Genomic DNA, 18,570 nt, shown 5'->3' with positions numbered 1-18,570 from the left:
GTGCTGGGGACTGGTATAAAGTAGTCTTACAAGTCCAGTTTACTTGCTATGAAATAACATTCACCTCCAACATGTTACCAAATCTGAACGGCTCAATACCACAGAGGTAAAGTGGTGTTTTGTAACTTAAAAATGTCACAATATTGTAAGGACAGTTGCGACACATCTGCCATATTTCCAAAATATTTGCATGAGTCTTTCTATTAATAAAAGAAAAAAAACCCTGACATTAGAAGGTGATTTCCTGGGAAGTCGGGCCAGTGTTGGTCCAGGAAACACCTGACAGCGGGACGCCACACAACAGCGTCTCTCCCATTCTTCTGGGTGAAGCATCAATTATTCAGCTTGCTCTAAATATGGGACAAGAGGAGGTCAGGCGAGTTTCTCCTCCCATGCTGTGGATGATGCTGACTTGCCAGAAGGAGGTTGGTGGCGATGATAATAGAGAAGATGATCTGTCTGGTGATAGCAAGTTATTATCATTTCAGACGTGATGATTCATACTCATACAGAGTAACACTTGTGCACGTCTGGGCTGCAGAGAATACCTCTGTGTTGTCTTGACTCAGACGTGAATCTCCCCACAGCTATAACAAAGCCGTGCTCTCACACACACACACACACACACACACACACACACACACACACACACACACACACACACACACACACACACACACACACACACACACACACACACACACACACACACACACACACACACACACACACACACACACACACACACACACACACACACACACACACACACACACACACACACACACACACAGTAGGCTATTGAAACATTTCAGCACATAAGGCTGGATGATGACACAGACAGAGCGTGCTGATACAGTATATATGAACCTGCTCAGCACAGTACCCTGTGTTGCCATGCCAACAACGTAAGGCCTTTCGACATGTTAGGAGGGTCAGGAGAGAGAGAGTTGAGATGGTGCTGGGATGGCAGAGGGGGGGGGGGGGGGGGAGTGGGGTGCTGAAGGTGAACTTTGTTGCACTCTTTCCTTTTCAATGAATGATACAGTGTAGGACCCTTGTGCTCCATGTCATGGTGAAGGATGACATCTTTTTTTTTTCCTGAGGAAACTCGAGGATAGAGGTCGATATGAGTGACTTGTACTGTTTGGAGGAGGAGTGGATGTCCAGCAGCCAGGAGCAGAGGACACTGGGTGTGGGGTTGCAGTGTTTCAGTTGCTGGTATGGTGTAGGACGACGGCCTGAAACCACAGCGATGATGAGCCTGCTCATGAGTTTATGTTGCATGCTCCTCAACCTCATGACAGTCCACAGTGAGTACATGGCTTTCAGCTTTGGTAATGTTCATTTATAAAGATTGGATACGCTGTGGTTTAAGGGTGTTTTGATTTAAATAATGTTAGAGAGGTGGCCTGATAGAGTTTTAAAGTTTTTATTTAAGGAATATTAATTAGTATGACAATTTGGGTCTTTGTGCAGCGAGTGAGATGAAAAGATACATCTCTGCGTGATTGGTGTTGCAAATAAACTAGTATTGATGATCACGCTAGTATTTAGAAATAAATATGATAACATTTTCAAAACACACAAATGATAAAATTATGCATATAATTCATGACTCTTTTAATCATTTTTGTACCGTAATGGTCACACTTCCTACCTCCCTACACTCGTATAAGTAGTAGGGGTGTTGAAAATAATCGTTTCTACGATGCATTGCGATGCGGACGTGGACGATTCGGTCTCGATGCAGTGACGGAAGATAATCGGTTATAGAGTAGTAACGTTGCTTCCTGATTTTCCGGCCGCGGCTTTACTGTAACGTTTTTTCTGTCACTTTAATATCAAATCGGTCGGTGACTCAGAGATCAGGGAACATACGTGACAGCGGCACAGCAACACGGAGCAGTCTGCTTTATCCACCAACACAAGAACACCAGTCCAGAACCGACAACAGCAGGACCCGCTCTGAATCACTCCGTGCATGTCGCTGCGGCTCAGAGACACAGGGAGGGATTTATGTTTTTCAAAAATAATCGCGTTACAATCATGTCAGGTTTTTGGTGGATTTAATTAAGTCTTGGATTGCAAAGTATGAATGTCCTCTAGCAATTTGCAGACGATATATACGTGTGTAAAGTTTGTGAAGGCAGGAGGAAAAAAGCTTCCGCGATCACCGTCTCCTCTCCGTTACTCCAAGCCCCGCCCCCTCCCTGAAAATAATGAGTGACAGGCTGATAGTGACCCGATAGAAACGTTGTTATTCACTTAATCACTGAGATATAATGAAGCTAATTTAATCTCATACATTCATGGGATTTATGTAACAGTAAGACAGAGAATGTAAGTGTGCACCCACATGCAGTATTTTTGTTTGTATATGCTGTTGTAAATACTCCTGTTGTCTGCTGTGTTCAGACTCAAGTCCTGTGTGTGATGCCACATTCAGGACATTGAGAATGGAACAACTTCACACACGGAGGCTAGACCTATACAATTCATTTATTTTGGTTTATAAATTAATGTCAAGACATTTATGTAATTGATTTCTGAAGCACTTTCTAAATAATAAAAAGAGAGTTCATATGTATTTACATACATGCAGTATGCATTGATGAAAAATAAGCCATGTGCAGTAATATAGAAAATTGAGGATGCAACGCATTGGTATGAATCGTGATGCACCGTGATGCACCGGGATATCGAACCGAATCGAATCGTTGACAGGATAATCGTAATCGAATCGAATCGTGAGACCAGTGAAGATGCACAGCCCTAATAAGTAGTAACATTTATTTGCCAAAAAGAAACAAAATAAACATAGTTTAGGATGAAATTGACTCATTGCATAATTATTATTTATAGATAGATAGATAGCTAGATTTCGTAATAATGTCTAAATCATAATTGATCTAATATTGTGGCAGCCTTGTTGTTCCTAGTTGGAAGCTAAAGCCAGTTTGATTAGCTTAGCATAAAGACTGGAAACAGGGGGGTTAGCTTGGCTCTGACCTGCCTTTAACAGAGAGTTGTTGACCAGACTTCTTGGCTGGGATTAGTAACTTTATTTAGTCTACGCTGCAACAGGCTGCCACATAACCCCTCATAAACTGTGATTTTATTATTTTTATACTTATTGGTTTTTTTAATTCAACAAACAAGATTGTGGCAAAAAAAGCAAATAAGCAAATAATGTTAACTTACCCCTTTACATTGATTTACATAGCTACACTGCGTCTGTCGTAACTCCTCAACAGTGTTCATCCAAAACTGTAGGGAATCAGTTTCACCTCCCCGTCATGTCTCCTCTACTGTATGGCCTCAAGCCAATGTACAATAGTTGATCTGTTGCAAGGGGCAGGCTGGGAGAGCCTCCATTTTAATGTTTCAGAGCCCAGAGTGAGGTGGTGACATTAGAAGGTCAGGTTATATTGAATTACTTTCATTACGCAGCGGCGTCCCAGGTGACAGAAAACCACTACTTGTTAGGCCGGGTCAATGGCCTTGAAGAGGCCTTGTGAGGGCCTCACTCTTTATGTTTCTCCTTTGTTCACAAGACTCCACATGCTTCAAAAGATGGACTTTTTTAGCAAGCTTGAAATCCATACCAAGGGAGTTGTTACTACAGGCTGTTTTAGGTGCTTAGCAATTTACTTGGAAGCATGAAGAATCTTTTCAGTGTTTGAGGTTTTGTGCTGTGTCTTTACATATGTAGGGGCAAGTAAGTATTTGCAAAGGTGTTTTAATGTCTACTCTCCATCAGTTCTGTTAGCTCTGACTTTGAAAAATGTTAACACTTGTCAGTTAGAAGTGAGGAGGCCTTTTGGATGAGAAGCGAAAAACGTCTTTCTGCCACAGCCCCTCTTAACCTTGTCCTGTAAATGTTTTTGTTTCCATACAGGCCGTGTGGTCAGGCAGAGTCGTATAGTAGGTGGTCACACTGCTGTGCCAAACTCCATCAAATACATTGTATCACTGCAGAGCACCAGGGGCCAACACTTCTGCGGCGGATCCCTGGTCCACAGGTACTGGGTGCTGACAGCAGCGCACTGTAACATCGGGTACGATTTTTCTTTAGTTCCCATCAACAAGCTGTCGATCCTTATGTTGTTATTGTTTGGTGAACACTTTCCATGTTGATTTCCATGTGGAAAAGCTTCATGCTACTTTATGTAGGGATGGAGGAGGTCCGATAAGTACTGTGGGGCGAGGGAATGGAGGGACTTGTACGTGAGGATGAGTGTTTTGTATTGAATCCGGGACTTGACCGGCAGCCCAATGTAGGTGGATGAGGGTGGGGGACTGGGGGTGATATGGTGCCATGGCTTGGTGTGGGTGAGAAGCCTGGCGGCAGAGTTCTGGACGTATTGGAGCCTATCCAGGGTTTTGCTGGGAACCCCGGACAGGACTCCATTGCAATAGTCCAGACGGGATGTAATGAAGGCGTGTACAAGGGTTTCTGCCACAGAGTCAGAGAGTGAAGGACGGATTCTGGCAATGTTTTTTAGGTGGTAGAAGGCGGATTTGGTGACAGATTTGACGTGCACCTGGAAAGAGAGGGTGGTGTCCAGGATGACTCCCAGGTTGCAGACTTCAGTGGACGGGGAGATGGAGCAGCCGTCAATGGAGAGAAGCAGGTCTCCAACCTTCTGGAGCTGTGCCTTGGGAGCCACAATCATGAGCTCTGTTTTATTGCTGTTGATTTTGAGCAGGTTTGATGACATCCAGTTTTTTATGTCCTGTAGGCAGTTGACAAGGGATTGAGGGGGGAGCTGAGTGGACAGTTTGGTGGAGAGATAGAGCTGTGTGTCATCAGCATAAGAGTGAAAGCTGAGACCATGTTGGCGGATGATTTGACCAAGTGGGAGCATACAGATATTAAATAGGAGGGGTCCAAGCACAGAGCCTTGAGGTACACCTTGGTTGACTGGGGCGGGAGGGGAGCTGCAGTCACTGATGGTGACAACGTTTTTCCTGTTAGACAGGTAGGACTCAAACCAGGCAAGAGCTGTGTCACTGAGGCCAAGGTAGTCAGACAGGCAGCTGAAGAGAATGGAATGGGATATGGTATCGAAGGCTGCTGAGAGGTCCAGGAGGATGAGAATGCTGATGAGGCCAGAATCAGATGCGATGAGGAGGTCGTTTGTGATTTTGATGAGGGCAGTCTCAGTACTGTGATATGGTCTGAAGCCAGACTGGAGGGGTTCGTAGATCTCTTGCAGAGACATGTGATGTTGCAGTTGTGCGGCAACTGCTCTTTCCAAGATCTTGCTCACGAATGGGAGGTCTGAGATCGGCCAAGATGATAGTGAGATCGGCCAACCAAGGTACCCCCCCCCCCCCCCTTATCACCTGAATCTCAAGAACTTTTGTGATATTTTTAACCAAATATCTCTCAGAGGGGCGTGGGGAGTGGCTCCTTCTTTTCATCTAAAGTAACAGACAGAGAATCAGCACTTTTGAAACAGGGCTGAAACAGAGGGGATTATGGAATGCTAGAATGATCTGTTGGGTATTTCAAGCCAAACATTTCAGAGACATGTTTTGTATATATCTGAGACCTATAATATATTGATGAAAAATAGTATAATAGGGGACCTTTAAGATGAGTAACCGTCAAATTATGTCTGTTGCCTATGTTTTCGAGGAGTTATTGGAGTCTTGTGGTTTGCTCTGTCCTCTCAGAGACAGATGTTACCTTTTAAGTGCTTGTCCTTGCAATGGTACTGATTTAAGTCCCATTACAACCGATATGTTACTTAAGGTTAAAAATGTATGTTTCAGATATATACCTTTATATGTATCCCTGCTACTATTCACACATGAACCAAGGCAAGAAAAGGTTCCTGAACATTTCAGGGATGGACTGGATGTGTGACAGGGACTACATTTTATTAGATCAAAGCTTGATAAAGGGAAGAAATACGAAGCAAAAATCAAGGCGGTTTTGCCTCCTGAAAAGAAAATCTTTGACCTGACAGTCAGTTCGGACTTTGGTGAAGGTAAAGATCAAACTGTATCTGTGGCACCTGCACAGGCAAGGACATTCTTCTGGCACTGGGTTCTATAGACGTCACTGTGTAGAAGCTAACTTGCCATGATCTAATATTGTGAACAGATGGTCCAAACAGTCAAAATGATGCCGCTTGATCATGACGCACAAATAATTCTGTTTACAGGACAATAGTAAGTCAAATAGTACTCAAATACGGTCAAGTCAGCTGACCTTGACACATCATCAGTGTGTGTGTGTGTGTGTGTGTGTGTGTGCGCGCGTGTGTGTGTGTGCGTGCGTGTGTGTGTGTGTGTGTGTGTGTGTGTGCGTGTGTGTGTGTGTGTGTGAGATCATATCTGTTTCCAGGAAATCGGCTGTATTTGTTGTGTTATACTGCCCCGGCCCTGCCTGCTGCACACAGTAAGCCATTGTTCCCTGGCAGACAGACACTTCTACCATTATGTGTCTTTGTGACTTTTAATCTGTCTTTCAGGGCAGAGCACATGATGATAGTGGCGGGCGACTACATTGTAAATACCTTTGAGGGTACTGAGCAGTATGCTAAACCCAGCAGGGTGGTCACCCATCCCCTCTACAACAGGAGCACCAACAATGCTGACATCATGCTCATTAAGGTAGCGCAGGCACAATGCAGACACGTTTTCCACGTCCCTTAACATGAAAATGTATTGATTAATGTGTGGTAACATACATTTGGATATCTTTTTTGGTATTCAGCTACAGTTTGTCTCTTGTGTGCCTTGTTAAAATATGTTACTAAACTTTTAACATGGTTCATTTAAGTTATATGAATGTCTTCTCAATCACTAGTTTATTTATTTCTGCTCTCTATCACTAATAATGTTGAGGTGGAAAACAGCAGAACAATTTTGTGATTGCTTGGTAAACTACTGCTGTTTTAAACGTTCATATAACATCATATCTATTATTTCACCTGTGTATGTTACCTCTTTGCTTTATTACTGATAATACTCAGAGTTGGAACTATAATTTATGTAACTCTTCTGTATCTCAGTGAAAACAATCTCACAATTTCCGACTGCATCGCAATGACCAGACGTTGCCATGATGAGAGGCCTTTTTGTGATTCAGTAGGCAAAGTAATGTGCAACAACATATACTTTCTACAAAGTCTAAATCAATGAAAGATGCCACTTTGGTACACCCTATCACTACAACATAAAAACTTAATCATCTTAAGTTGACATGCTGAATGTGGTAGCTAACCATGTCCTATTGAAACACCAGCAGACACAGCTAAATGTGCCTTCTTCACACTTTTTGACAACTAGTCACTAACTTTTGTTACCTGCTGTATGTTAGTGCCGGGCAGCTTTGTACAGTGAGATTTGCTCTTTGCTGAAAACCTTTAAAAGTGGTTAATGACAGCAAATATTTTCGAAAACAACATTTTTTTCTAGTTGCGGGCCCCCATGGTGTTGAACAAATACGTGTCGCTGGCGCCTCTCCCCAGGCAGGGCACAGGAGTGATCGATGGCGTGGTGTGTCGGGTGTCCGGGTGGGGATACAACAATCTGGGTGTAGGCCAGGCCCCCTTCACCCTGAGGACCGTCGCTGTGCCAATTGTTTCAACTGCAAGGTGTAACAGCAGCGAGTCCTTTAATGGAAACATCACAGCAAACATGATCTGTGCTGGCTACAGGACCGGAGGGAAAGATGCATGCAAGGTATGAGAATACTTACTTACTTCCTTTCACTATGATGATTTTAAACATCTGTGAGGTAAGTGAGTGTTGCACATCAATGTACATCCGTCCCATTGATCATAGAAAAGCTATTAAATCTATTTTGAAGTAATATGTTTCAGGTTATAGCTGAGGGTTTTTTCATCAGCTCAGATTAGAGCCAAACACTCTCACAGTTCATAAAGTTCATCCCCATGACAGTACAAGGACACAGTTCATCATTTAAGTGTTGGTTCAGCTACAAGCTTTTATTAAAAAGCATTCCTGAAATAGCACCAGGACTGAATACCTTGGAGTCGTTTTGTAGCTACAGACACCTTCATGCTCAGATTTGCTTATCAGTATCATGTAAGAATTTATGCCCCATGCAACCTTTGATGTGAGAAGAAAATTGCATGAAACGCAATGTGAGATATACCAGTGTGCTATATTTCGCCTAAGGTAAAGAGCTGAATGACTAATTAAAATGGGCTATATTTATCCCTGCAGTAGGCAACTTTATGTGTTTGCATTTCCAAGTGGCAGCAAGAGATTATGATTTGATGAGTCTTATTCAAACCATACTAAGATATTACAGTTCGGTTTCTCATATCTGTTGATCTTTGCTTGTTTTGTGTTATGTATCGCCATGAAACATAGAAAGTTATAATTGTTGTGGAACATATTTCACATGTGGTAAACTCATGTGCAAGCACATGTGATTTCCTGATATTTGAAAACAGCAATGCTTTTCGTAATGGGTCCGGAAATCTGACAAATCCACATATAAATTGTGGTTTGTTTCACTAAGGAGGTTTTGTTTTTGGTTTGTTGTGTTTGTCTACAGGATTACTTAAAAAAGAGCCAGAGCTTATTTTAAGTTAAAATGTAGCACTGTACTCTTGAGTATCTTTCTTGATCTGCAGTAAGAACTTACTTTATTTGGACAGGTTATTCAAGACAAGGAAGTGGAACTCCATCATCAAACTGGCTTTACATTGAGCTAAGATTGTTTGTGTTTTTCATGACGTAAGTTTTGACATGATAACTGAAGGTGGGTGTTGTCTTATTCTTACAGGGAGACTCTGGTGGGTCGCTGGTGTGTAGGGGGTATGTCTACGGCGTGGTCTCCTGGGGCAACGGCTGCGGTGATCCTAAGTTTCCGGGAGTCTACTCTGCCGTGTCCAAGTTTCGCCGATGGATAGACCAAACTATTTACGGGTTACACACACGCTGTAGCAAATACTGATGAACATAATGATAAACCAACATGATGTATGTGAGAAAATGGTCATTCCCCTGAACATTTCTGTGACCAAAGGTAGTTATGTGGAAAATATGCAGAGCTATACTTTTTCTGATAATGTTTTCAATATCAATATAAAGGAGATGCATCCCATATCTGAATGATCCACCTGTGGCTGGTCTCTGACTGCTACAGAATGTATGACCCACTACAGTGAGCACTTTATAAGCCTCCTGTGTATATACTCCAGTATTGTCAAGGTCTTTAAATACTATTTTTTGACAATAAATAATCATATTTAGAGGATATGTGGCTGTGTGTCAGAGTTGAGTGGTGCATGTACAGTCAACTTCAAGTCAGATTTTTGTAAATGTTTTCATTGGCCCCTGAAAACCGGATTTTCCAATCTGCTGCTTTCTTTAACCAAATCTTCTGCCGAGATTACTACCGTTTTGTTTATTCGAAACACAAAATATTTATTTTTGGGGTTTCGGTGCACGGTGCTGGTTCAAGTTTGGCATTTTTTTTTTTTTAAATCACACTGATGATAGTTGTGTCATTTATATTTTCCCAGGCCACTGTCACTGCCTTATGGAGAAATGTACCTGAAGTTTTAGGTTTGATTTGTTGATGATGGAAAAACTACTTATACACACATTGTTTTTCCCACTGTGCCCTTCTTACAGGTTTCATCTCTCTGGTCATGATTTTTTTTTGGTATTAGACTTTTTTGTGTGTAAACTACATTTTTCCACTTTGTTTACATAACGCTCTGCAGACAACTATTTTGGTCAAGTGAATACAAATGAATGTGGATGGTAATATATCCACATGTGAAAATAGTTGTGTACCAAGAAAGAGTTGTTATTGAATTGTTCTGATATGAAGCTGATAAAACCTTGGCCTCTGTGAGTCCACAGGGATCAGGTGTGTCATGACTGCGCCTCCTCTATGAATAGTCGACTGTATATCAAAGTTAGTTCTGCTGCAGGCTCCAATATCACCTTTCATTTAATTGTATGTGAATTTGTGAAATGATATGGCTAAGTTCCTTAATGCCTGTACATGGCATTTTGTCCTTTGCTATATATCACTTTTGAAGGATTCCTTTGTGCTGCAGTTCCTAGAAGACCAATTCAAGTAAACACTACAGTGGGTGGTGAGCCCTGAGGATTAGTTTCCAACCTAAAGACAGTTCCAGGGGACTTCATTTAACAAGGAAAATCAGTTTTTACCATGTGACTTACACCTATAGTTAGAGAACGAAGCACAATATTATCAACATGTGAATCATCATCTAATCAATACAAATATACAGTGGATGGTAATTTTACCAAATGGAATATTCCATTCTTTTTTAAACATCTGAATATGACGTTTTACAAAGTGATCTGAACAAGTTATTGAGTACAATTTAGAGCAACATCAAATCCAGAACGTGGAGATTGGATTTGACTCAACTAGAAATGGTGTTGTTAAAATGGAATTACGCCATGGGGCCAAAAGTCACATCTCAGCCAATGAAAACACTGCCATCCTCTGGTGAGGTTTGACTCGGTGGGCTTGATTGAAACCCCCCTGACAAAATTACTCGACAATGTTGTCAAATTGTAATACAGGTTGGAACATTTCACATCTCAATCTTGTCGAGTGGTGGCGCGTGAACGACGTCAACCAAAGATCCGTATTGGTTCACATGTATGTGCCATCTCTGAATATTAAGTCGCCATTTGTTTGATGCATCAATATCCCGGAGAGTGGAGCATTGGTTCACCACGACTCCAACTGGAAGCATCTTTGGGCTCCACCAGAAAACCCCCGTACAGCTCCCTCGCCAGGTCTCACAGGGATCCGTGTTTTGCATCTCTCCTCAATTTGCATTTCTTCCTCAGATTTTCCGTGCGACGGATTCAGCCGCTCGAAACCAGCGCTCCACGGCTCTGTACGTGCGCCATTTCCAAAGCAATACGCGCAGAGATAAAACACCTCTGGATATTTTTGAATAATGTTGCCTAAGCTCCACGAGAGGGGAAATTGAGGACATTTTGAGTTGACTGTTATTTCTGTTGCGTACCTACGGAGACAGACACGTGTCTTTGGGGTAAACAGAAAGGGATAGATCGTGTCAGCAGATAGCTTTGTGTTTTTCCTTCACCACTTTTGTTTGTTATAGACGACCGGGTTGAAGCTTGGCAACGAGCTTTACATTACAGTCTGTGCGCCTTGGTGATTAAGACGCATTTGGAGATGTCGGAAGTGCTGCCTTTCAACGAAGACAAAATGAGTCATTATGGAAATGAGGGCGATGAGGGACACCTTTCCTTCACCTGTCGTCTTCAAGACACCAACAACTTCTTCAATGGATCTCAGAACAAACGTCCGCCGAAACTCGGACAAATAGGAAGGAGCAAACGGGGTAATTATATAATTAAGGCGTTTTCGTTAGTAAGTTGATGTGTTGAATGCGCACATAGGATACTAGTGGATCATAATTAAGGATGGCTCCGTGTGAAGGCATAAAGGCAACACCTTTGCCTTGACTTTGTTCTCCAGTAGAGCTTAACATCAAAGACATTACCTTTTGTTTGCATGCGTGTGGGATGTATGTTCTTTTAAATATTCTATTCGCATTGCAACACAAGTTGGATGCGCATTGCGTGCTGTTAAATGCCTTGTGAATACTGCTTAACGGAGTTGTGCTAAATGTCCCCTCCCCACTGAATGGTTGGGGTTGTAATCTGTGTTTTTTGTGTTTGCATGAGGCTCACAGGCTGTTCGTGTTTTGGCTTTTGTGTGTCCTGCATCTCTGATGAACCCCATGAGATGGTCCTCTAACATTGAGGCTCACTTGTGGTGGCACATGCATGCACAGGCAGTTGCACGTACAGTAGTGCACAAGCATGGACTAACATGGAAGTCATGTATGTGCATAGGTTCACAGCAGAACACAAGCAGAAATACAGACAGTCATGACCATGCATCAGACACATTATCTTTCTTTGTTATCTTTTTTGTTGTTGCAAACTCTTTCTCACACACACACACACGCACACACACCACACACACACACACACACACACCACACACACACACACACACACACACATCACACACACACACACACACACACACACACACACACACATCACACACAACACACACCACACACACACACACCACACACACACACACACACACACACACACACACACACAGCGCAGTGCTAATGGTTCTGGGCTGTAATGCCCTCCATGTCAGTCGGTGGTGATTTTTTTTCGAGACGCCACACCAAGATGAGCCTCCCTCATTAACTCTCTCCCCTGTCATCCACAGTTGTGATCGATGATGAGAATGGCGGCGACGAAGCACAAAAAGATGGAACAGAGAAGACCCCGGCGGAGGCTTAGAGCGCTCGTCTCAACACCCCCCAAATGACACTCTTGAAATTTTTTATGGCGATATTTACCAGTTTTAATCCAAAGACACTGTATATAAGCACTTTCTCTCATGTGGCAGCAAGCAGCACTTCCACGCCCTCCTCTCCCAGTCAGTCATGGCCATCCGGGTGACACACAATGGCAGCAGAGGAGACCCCCAGATGGACCCCCCCAACACACACAGACACTCACACAAACAAATACACCCTCGATTGCAGGGTTTCGCCATAAATCCAAAAGTGGGAGAAGACAACACGAAGAGGGGGGGGGGGCGAGGCGAGGCGGAGGAAGGCTGTCGAAATGCAGAAATCAGGGACAGGATACAGAAATAAATCTAATATAAAAACTAAAGCACACATTTCTCCTATATCTTATCAATCAAACTTATGGTACCATTCTTTCTGCTCTTCATTTTTATTGGTGGGCAAATGAATAACAGAGTTTGTAAATATGGAAAGGGTAGCCCATATTTTCTTGCACAAAGTGGGAAGAGGTAAACTGGTTTGTTCTCTGTGTTGAAGACTTTATTTATTGATCCTTTGGAACATGTCTTTTGCAGTGACTCGAGGCCAGAGGGAGTGTTATTTTGTATGTCGAGAACACTTTGAGTGAATGGGAGTGACATTTTTCTTCACTTAACAATTCTTGATGTTGCCTGAGTGTTCTTTGTTATACTTTGCAGCTACAAAATCATTTATATACAGTGTACCTCCCACCTGTTTGTAAGCTTCCCAGGCTTTCACCTGGATTGGTTGATACTGTAACTTGACTCTACACATCCTATTGATAAACTATTTATATTGCATTGTGCATTATTGTGTGTGCCAAATCTCATGAGGGAGAATACTGTACCAGAAAAATTGTTCTTTATTTGTGCTTTATACATTTACTCATACATTTGTTTTGTTGGGTTGCCATTTTTTAGGGCTCTTTCTCAAAAAAACTGAGATACCAACTCATGCATGGCAAATACGAAATCATGCATGCACGGCAGAAGTTCTGAAACTCTTGTGTATTCTTGAAGCACCTCGTATACAGCTTTGAATGACAAACCTCGAGAAACAGTCTTAATTCTGCGTTGTACTGTACGATTCACACTGATTTGTACAGTGGCCTAATATCTTGTAATAAAGATTATGACGAAGTAGTATTTACAGTTTAATGTTGATTGTGGTTTAAATAATTATGTACTAGATGTTGCTTTTATTGTTTTTGAAAAGTGTAGCAAAAACAAAAAATATAGTTTTGTATCAAAAAGACAAAGACAATAGCAAATAGCTTGGCTGACCTTTGGATATGTACTCTGTACAGTTTCCTGTGTTATTGCATTGCATTTCTGGCTTAAAAGAATGGTCAATACAAGAAGTAGCATCACATTCTTTGGACGGATCAGATTTGGAAGGAGAAAGAAATGATTAAATAATTTGAAATCTTCACTCTCCGATTTGTTTTAAGGAGAGACATGGCTCGGATGACTGTGCAACAGACTACCATCTCAGAAAGTAGCTACAGTATTGCGATTTATTCTGTGGGGGGGAAAAATGTACACTACTGCAATACATGCAATAAATGTCTGTTTGCATCTGAAATCTCAGCTCTTCTCTTTAATCAAGTCCTCTCTTAAAGTCCATTGCCAGTGATGTAAATGGTGCAGGGCCACCCAGGCGTGAGGAACACTGATGTGACGTGACATTTCCCACTCTGCTGTGGTGACTAAATGATTCATGTTGCCTGACGAGCCTCTGTCAGTGTACAGCATCTAAAACCCGGACCACCGGGATGTGTGCTGGGAACACATACATGCACCACACACACACACACACACACACACACACACACACACACACACACACACACACACACACACACACACACACACACACACACACCACACACACACACACACACACACACACACACACACACACACACACACACACACACACACACACACACACACACACACACACGTCTGTTTCAGCTCCAACTGCAGGCGAGACTAACATATTGCTAGCCTCTCTTCCTCCCATGTCTTGATAGACATGAAAGGGTCTGCCTGGGCTGGGTACCATGGTAACAGATGCACCTTGCACTCCATGGCTGCTGCTGCGGGTTTCGGTGCAGAATAGTCTTCCCTGAGCCTCGGCTTGATACCATCGCTATCTTTAATGGAATGTTCTCCATTCTCTTATCTCTGCCCTCTTCTCTCAAGACCCGCTATTCACTCAGTAGCGCGACCGCATTATCCTGCCAAAATAGTCCCTTCTTCCTAGACGGCAGTCAAGCATGACGATGGCGCCTACTGCAGTAACAGCCTATCCCCTCACGCAGAATGAGAGCATGTTACATTTAGGGAGCAATAGTGTATGATTTTCTGTTCGGAGGATCCTAAGACCCAAAATGTAGCTGGGAAGGCTTGATGTGATCAGACGGAGTTGGCTCTGAGAGTCAGATTATTCACACACAGTTGAATATGCAGGACTTTACAAGTAGCATACAGCAGAAAATCCAATTGCAGTAGTCGTGCAGATATAATTGATTTAAAATGAAGTTTTCAGCTGCACATGTAACTCATTTTAAGTTCAATCGCGATGTGTAACCTTTAGCAAAGCTTTTAAAAGATGAGTGGATTTCCTAGACAACATAAGACAGCCAATAGAGTTAAAATGAGGCCAAAGAGTCCCCCACTAAATGAACGACTTGCAGGTGCATCATTCAGAACTACTGCAAAACTAGACTACTCAACTACTCACTACTTTCAATAACCATGACGAACACAGAAGAACTGTATGCTCCAACAGGAACATGTGTCACATGAAAGCATGCCACGGTCGCTAGATCAGTGTTTTTTCTAAACAAAGCCTCAAACTGCAATTTCATAAGTAGCAACACTTCGCACTGTGTCAAGAAATATCGATCATAATAAGCTTTACTGTACAGCAGAATTAAACAATATCACTCTTCTCCTCTGACAGTTGGAATGGTTGAATATATATACTGTTTCAATTGGTTCATATCAAGTTTAAAAGTTAAATAAGTTCTCAAATTCCCTGATGTCCACAATAATTACATTACTGATGATGACTATCTGTTGAAGTTGGGAACTGGAACACCTCATGCTTCAAATGCTTTCTACTCGGCTGGAAAACCAATTATACTCTTCACTCTACTACTAATTACTTTTTGTAATTGTTTGGTCTATAAAAGTAAGACCTCAGACATTAATTAAATGTATGAGTTGGGTTTTTTTTTGTTACAGTTTTCTTTGCCTTATTGAGAAGTTAGAATATACAGTACATCAGGGATAGTTTGCAGCTTAAATACAGCAATTTGATCAGTCTTTTATCAATACATGTTATTCAACAATTCAGAAAGGATATAAAAAAGGAAAGAAAACCGAATGAGAAAAATAACGAGAGAGAGAGAGAGAGAGAGAGAGAGAGAGAGAGAGAGCAATTCTGGAGTTTATCAAATGCTCTTTTTCAGTTTTTCCTGATCAATAGTTGGTTGGAACATTCTTGTTATTATAATCATGTCTCCAGAGAAAGAACGGAGGCCCAGGTTACACATACTGCTGTGCATAGTGACATTGGTCTTCAAATTATATATAAATAACAAATCTATAATCCTGTCAATTCCAGACAAAGTCTTCAGAATTCAATCTATTTCAAAGTATCTAATTCTACATATGTTCACCTCTCCCTGACTGACAATCTCGTGCAATCTACCGTATATGATCCGTTTACATTTCTCATTTTCTTCCTCAGAAATATATTTGAGGTGTGAGTGCTGAGTCAACCTCACAAAGATCCACCTCCTCACTGTCACATCTCCTCGCTATTGACAGCAAACATATTCTCTGTGAATTTAGATAATATAGCACATATCCTGCTGACATATGTGCCACGTATTTATATGTAAACATAAATACATCTTACAGTATATGACGGTTGACACACAAACAATGTGATGCTTAGTTCGAAAGCTGTTGTCATCACAGAGATGACCAGATGTTGGACAAGCTCAGACTTGGGCTGGGGGACAATCACTGCTTGAAGAGACTCCAATTGACCACTGGAGAGTCAATAGAGACCCTCCATTATGATCATATATGTAATGGGAAGCTAAGTATTACATTAGTGAGTCACCTGACACTGGGTGGTGCCGTGGAAAATGGGTTTTGTAGTGAGAACTGATGAGAGGGTAATTACTGGTGCTGTAAAACAGAGCAGAGGCAGGTTCAAGATTTGGGTGGCTTGTGATGTTACATAAGCTCTGACAGGTGTAGTAGAAGAGCACGGGAAGAATAATAAAAATAAGAGCCAGGAAAAAGAAAAAAACGAAGAAAAACATGAAGGAGGCTGGTGAGAGAGCACAGACAAAGAGAGGAAAACCCCACCCTGCAAAACTGCCCTGTTAGCTGGCACACACACACACACACACACACACACACCCACACACACACACAACCACACACACACACACAACACACACAACACCACACCACACACACAACACCAACACACACAACACAACACACACACACACACACACACACACAACACACACACCACACACACAACACACACACACACACACACACACACACACACACACACACACACACACACACACTTGCTAACACACACTGTACCCCACTCTCAGTTGTCATTGAGAAAACCCTCTCCTCCTGAGTCCTGGATTGACCTTTGTGTCGCCGCAGGGAAATACCCGCAGTGACCTCACATGCAAAACCACTTACTGGGAAAACCACCTCCTCTCCTTCTTGGTGCGTATCAATGGCTTTATATGATGCAGCATGACATGTGTACGGCATGCAAATGGCAGAGGCAACATTTGCATTTCAGTCCACTGCACATGTGCATATCTTTTTGTATGCTTACATGTGCAGATGTTGGTTTATTTATTCAGATGTTTGGCGTACGTGCATAGATGTACGCACATATCTGTGTGCACACTCCTGTGTGTGTGTGTGTGTGTGTGTGTGTGTGTGTGTGTGTGTGTGCGCGTGCGTGTGTTTGTGTGTGTGTGTGTTGTGTGTGTGTGTGTGGTGTGTGGGTGGGCCCGCTCAATTGGCATTGGGATCAGTATTCTCTCGCTGATTCAGACTCTGGCTGGGAATTCACAAGGGCGGACGGCTGATAAGAGGTAAAGGGGAAATGCAGTCCGGGTTGGAAAAATGAATGAATATCCCCGTAGACACAACACCAGAATATTCACCCTGCTCCCGAGTGGGTTTTTTTTTCCATCAAGTTTGTTTTGGCAGAGCTGAATCATAGAAAAAATCATAGAAAAAAAACCCCAACCCTGCTTATGATATGATGGTAAAACCCATTTTTGTTGCAGCAAAGTTAGGATTGCAGATGACGTCAATCTTTCAAGCAAGTTCCCTCTCACATATCAGTCCAGCTTTTGTATCTCCTAAAACCTCAACGGCACTCAGATTCTGGCACAGTGCAGATTGTCGTCATGTATTGTGCTTGTCTAAAGAAAAAAAGGTTAAGAGTCCAGATGGGACGCTCAGGACAGAGTTATAAAAACAGACAAACAGACATGAAGGTTTCAACTCAAAGGAGCTTTATTGGCATGACCATGTCACAAACACAGTATTGCCAAAAGCACATTGCACAGGGTGGTACAACACATTAAACTCTCCCTCTTTCTCTCTATACCTCTGTCTCTGTTTTCCAAGGAAAGTGAAGAGAGCTGAAGGAGGCAGGCAGGCAAATCGGAAGAGAGTGGGAGAGCGGCACGAGAGGGAGATGAGGAGATAAGAGAGATGGAGAGCCAGGAGAGAAGGAGGAAAAAGAGAGGATAAACAAAAGTGAGAGTAGAGCAAGAGAGAGGAAGAGAGACAGAGGCACGATATGATGAAATGAATGCCAGGGAGAAACAGTTCAGACCCACCAGATGGTTACTATGGCAACCACATCCCCAGTCTCTCTCTCTTTCCCCCTCCCTCTCTCCCTCTGTCTCTCTCTATCTCTCTCCTCTCCCCTACCTCTCTCTCTCTTTCTCTCTCTCTCTCTCTGCCTAGTTGCTTTGTTGCTGCTTTAAGTCTGTGGAGGGAAACCAACGGCTGAGAGAGACAGCTTTTTACATTTTGGTGCAGTGGCATCGTAAAGCCTCATAACCAACTTTACATACTTGTGCGCACTTAGTGTA

At 42.5% G+C, this 18,570-nt stretch overlaps 3 protein-coding genes across 3 annotated transcripts in view; 2 read left to right on the top strand and 1 right to left on the bottom strand.

The window, feature by feature from the left end:
• Positions 1 to 18,570, bottom strand: part of LOC117446133 (trypsin-like) — a 33,415-nt gene that overhangs the window by 6,968 nt on the left and 7,877 nt on the right. The gene's annotated exons all lie outside the window — the stretch shown is intronic.
• LOC117447209 (trypsin) lies at positions 1,056 to 9,253 on the top strand. The gene is made up of 5 exons (XM_034083882.1): positions 1,056 to 1,313; positions 3,902 to 4,061; positions 6,489 to 6,630; positions 7,438 to 7,704; positions 8,780 to 9,253. The coding sequence occupies exons 1-5, from the start codon at positions 1,130 to 1,132 to the stop codon at positions 8,948 to 8,950; spliced, it is 924 nt and encodes a 307-aa protein (XP_033939773.1). The 5' UTR covers positions 1,056 to 1,129; the 3' UTR covers positions 8,951 to 9,253.
• On the top strand, positions 10,528 to 13,960 carry camk2n1 (calcium/calmodulin dependent protein kinase II inhibitor 1). Its single transcript, XM_034082251.2, has 2 exons — positions 10,528 to 11,363; positions 12,281 to 13,960. Exons 1-2 carry the CDS (start codon positions 11,195 to 11,197, stop codon positions 12,352 to 12,354), a joined length of 243 nt encoding a protein of 80 aa, XP_033938142.1. The 5' UTR covers positions 10,528 to 11,194; the 3' UTR covers positions 12,355 to 13,960.

Source organism: Pseudochaenichthys georgianus, chromosome 5 (genome assembly GCF_902827115.2).
Source record: "Pseudochaenichthys georgianus chromosome 5, fPseGeo1.2, whole genome shotgun sequence".
Classification (NCBI taxonomy): domain Eukaryota; kingdom Metazoa; phylum Chordata; class Actinopteri; order Perciformes; family Channichthyidae; genus Pseudochaenichthys; species Pseudochaenichthys georgianus.
Note: the sequence above shows the minus strand (reverse complement) of the source record. Positions and strands in the feature narration are given on the sequence as shown.

Coding starts and splice junctions, on each gene's coding strand:
- camk2n1 (XM_034082251.2), top strand. CDS start 11,195: ATGTCGGAAGTGCTGCCTTTCAACGAAGACAAAATGAGTCATTATGGA. Junction 11,364..12,280: donor AATAGGAAGGAGCAAACGGG/GTAATTATATAA, acceptor TGTCATCCACAG/TTGTGATCGATGATGAGAAT.
- LOC117447209 (XM_034083882.1), top strand. CDS start 1,130: ATGAGTGACTTGTACTGTTTGGAGGAGGAGTGGATGTCCAGCAGCCAG. Junction 1,314..3,901: donor CAACCTCATGACAGTCCACA/GTGAGTACATGG, acceptor GTTTCCATACAG/GCCGTGTGGTCAGGCAGAGT. Junction 6,631..7,437: donor CTGACATCATGCTCATTAAG/GTAGCGCAGGCA, acceptor ATTTTTTTCTAG/TTGCGGGCCCCCATGGTGTT.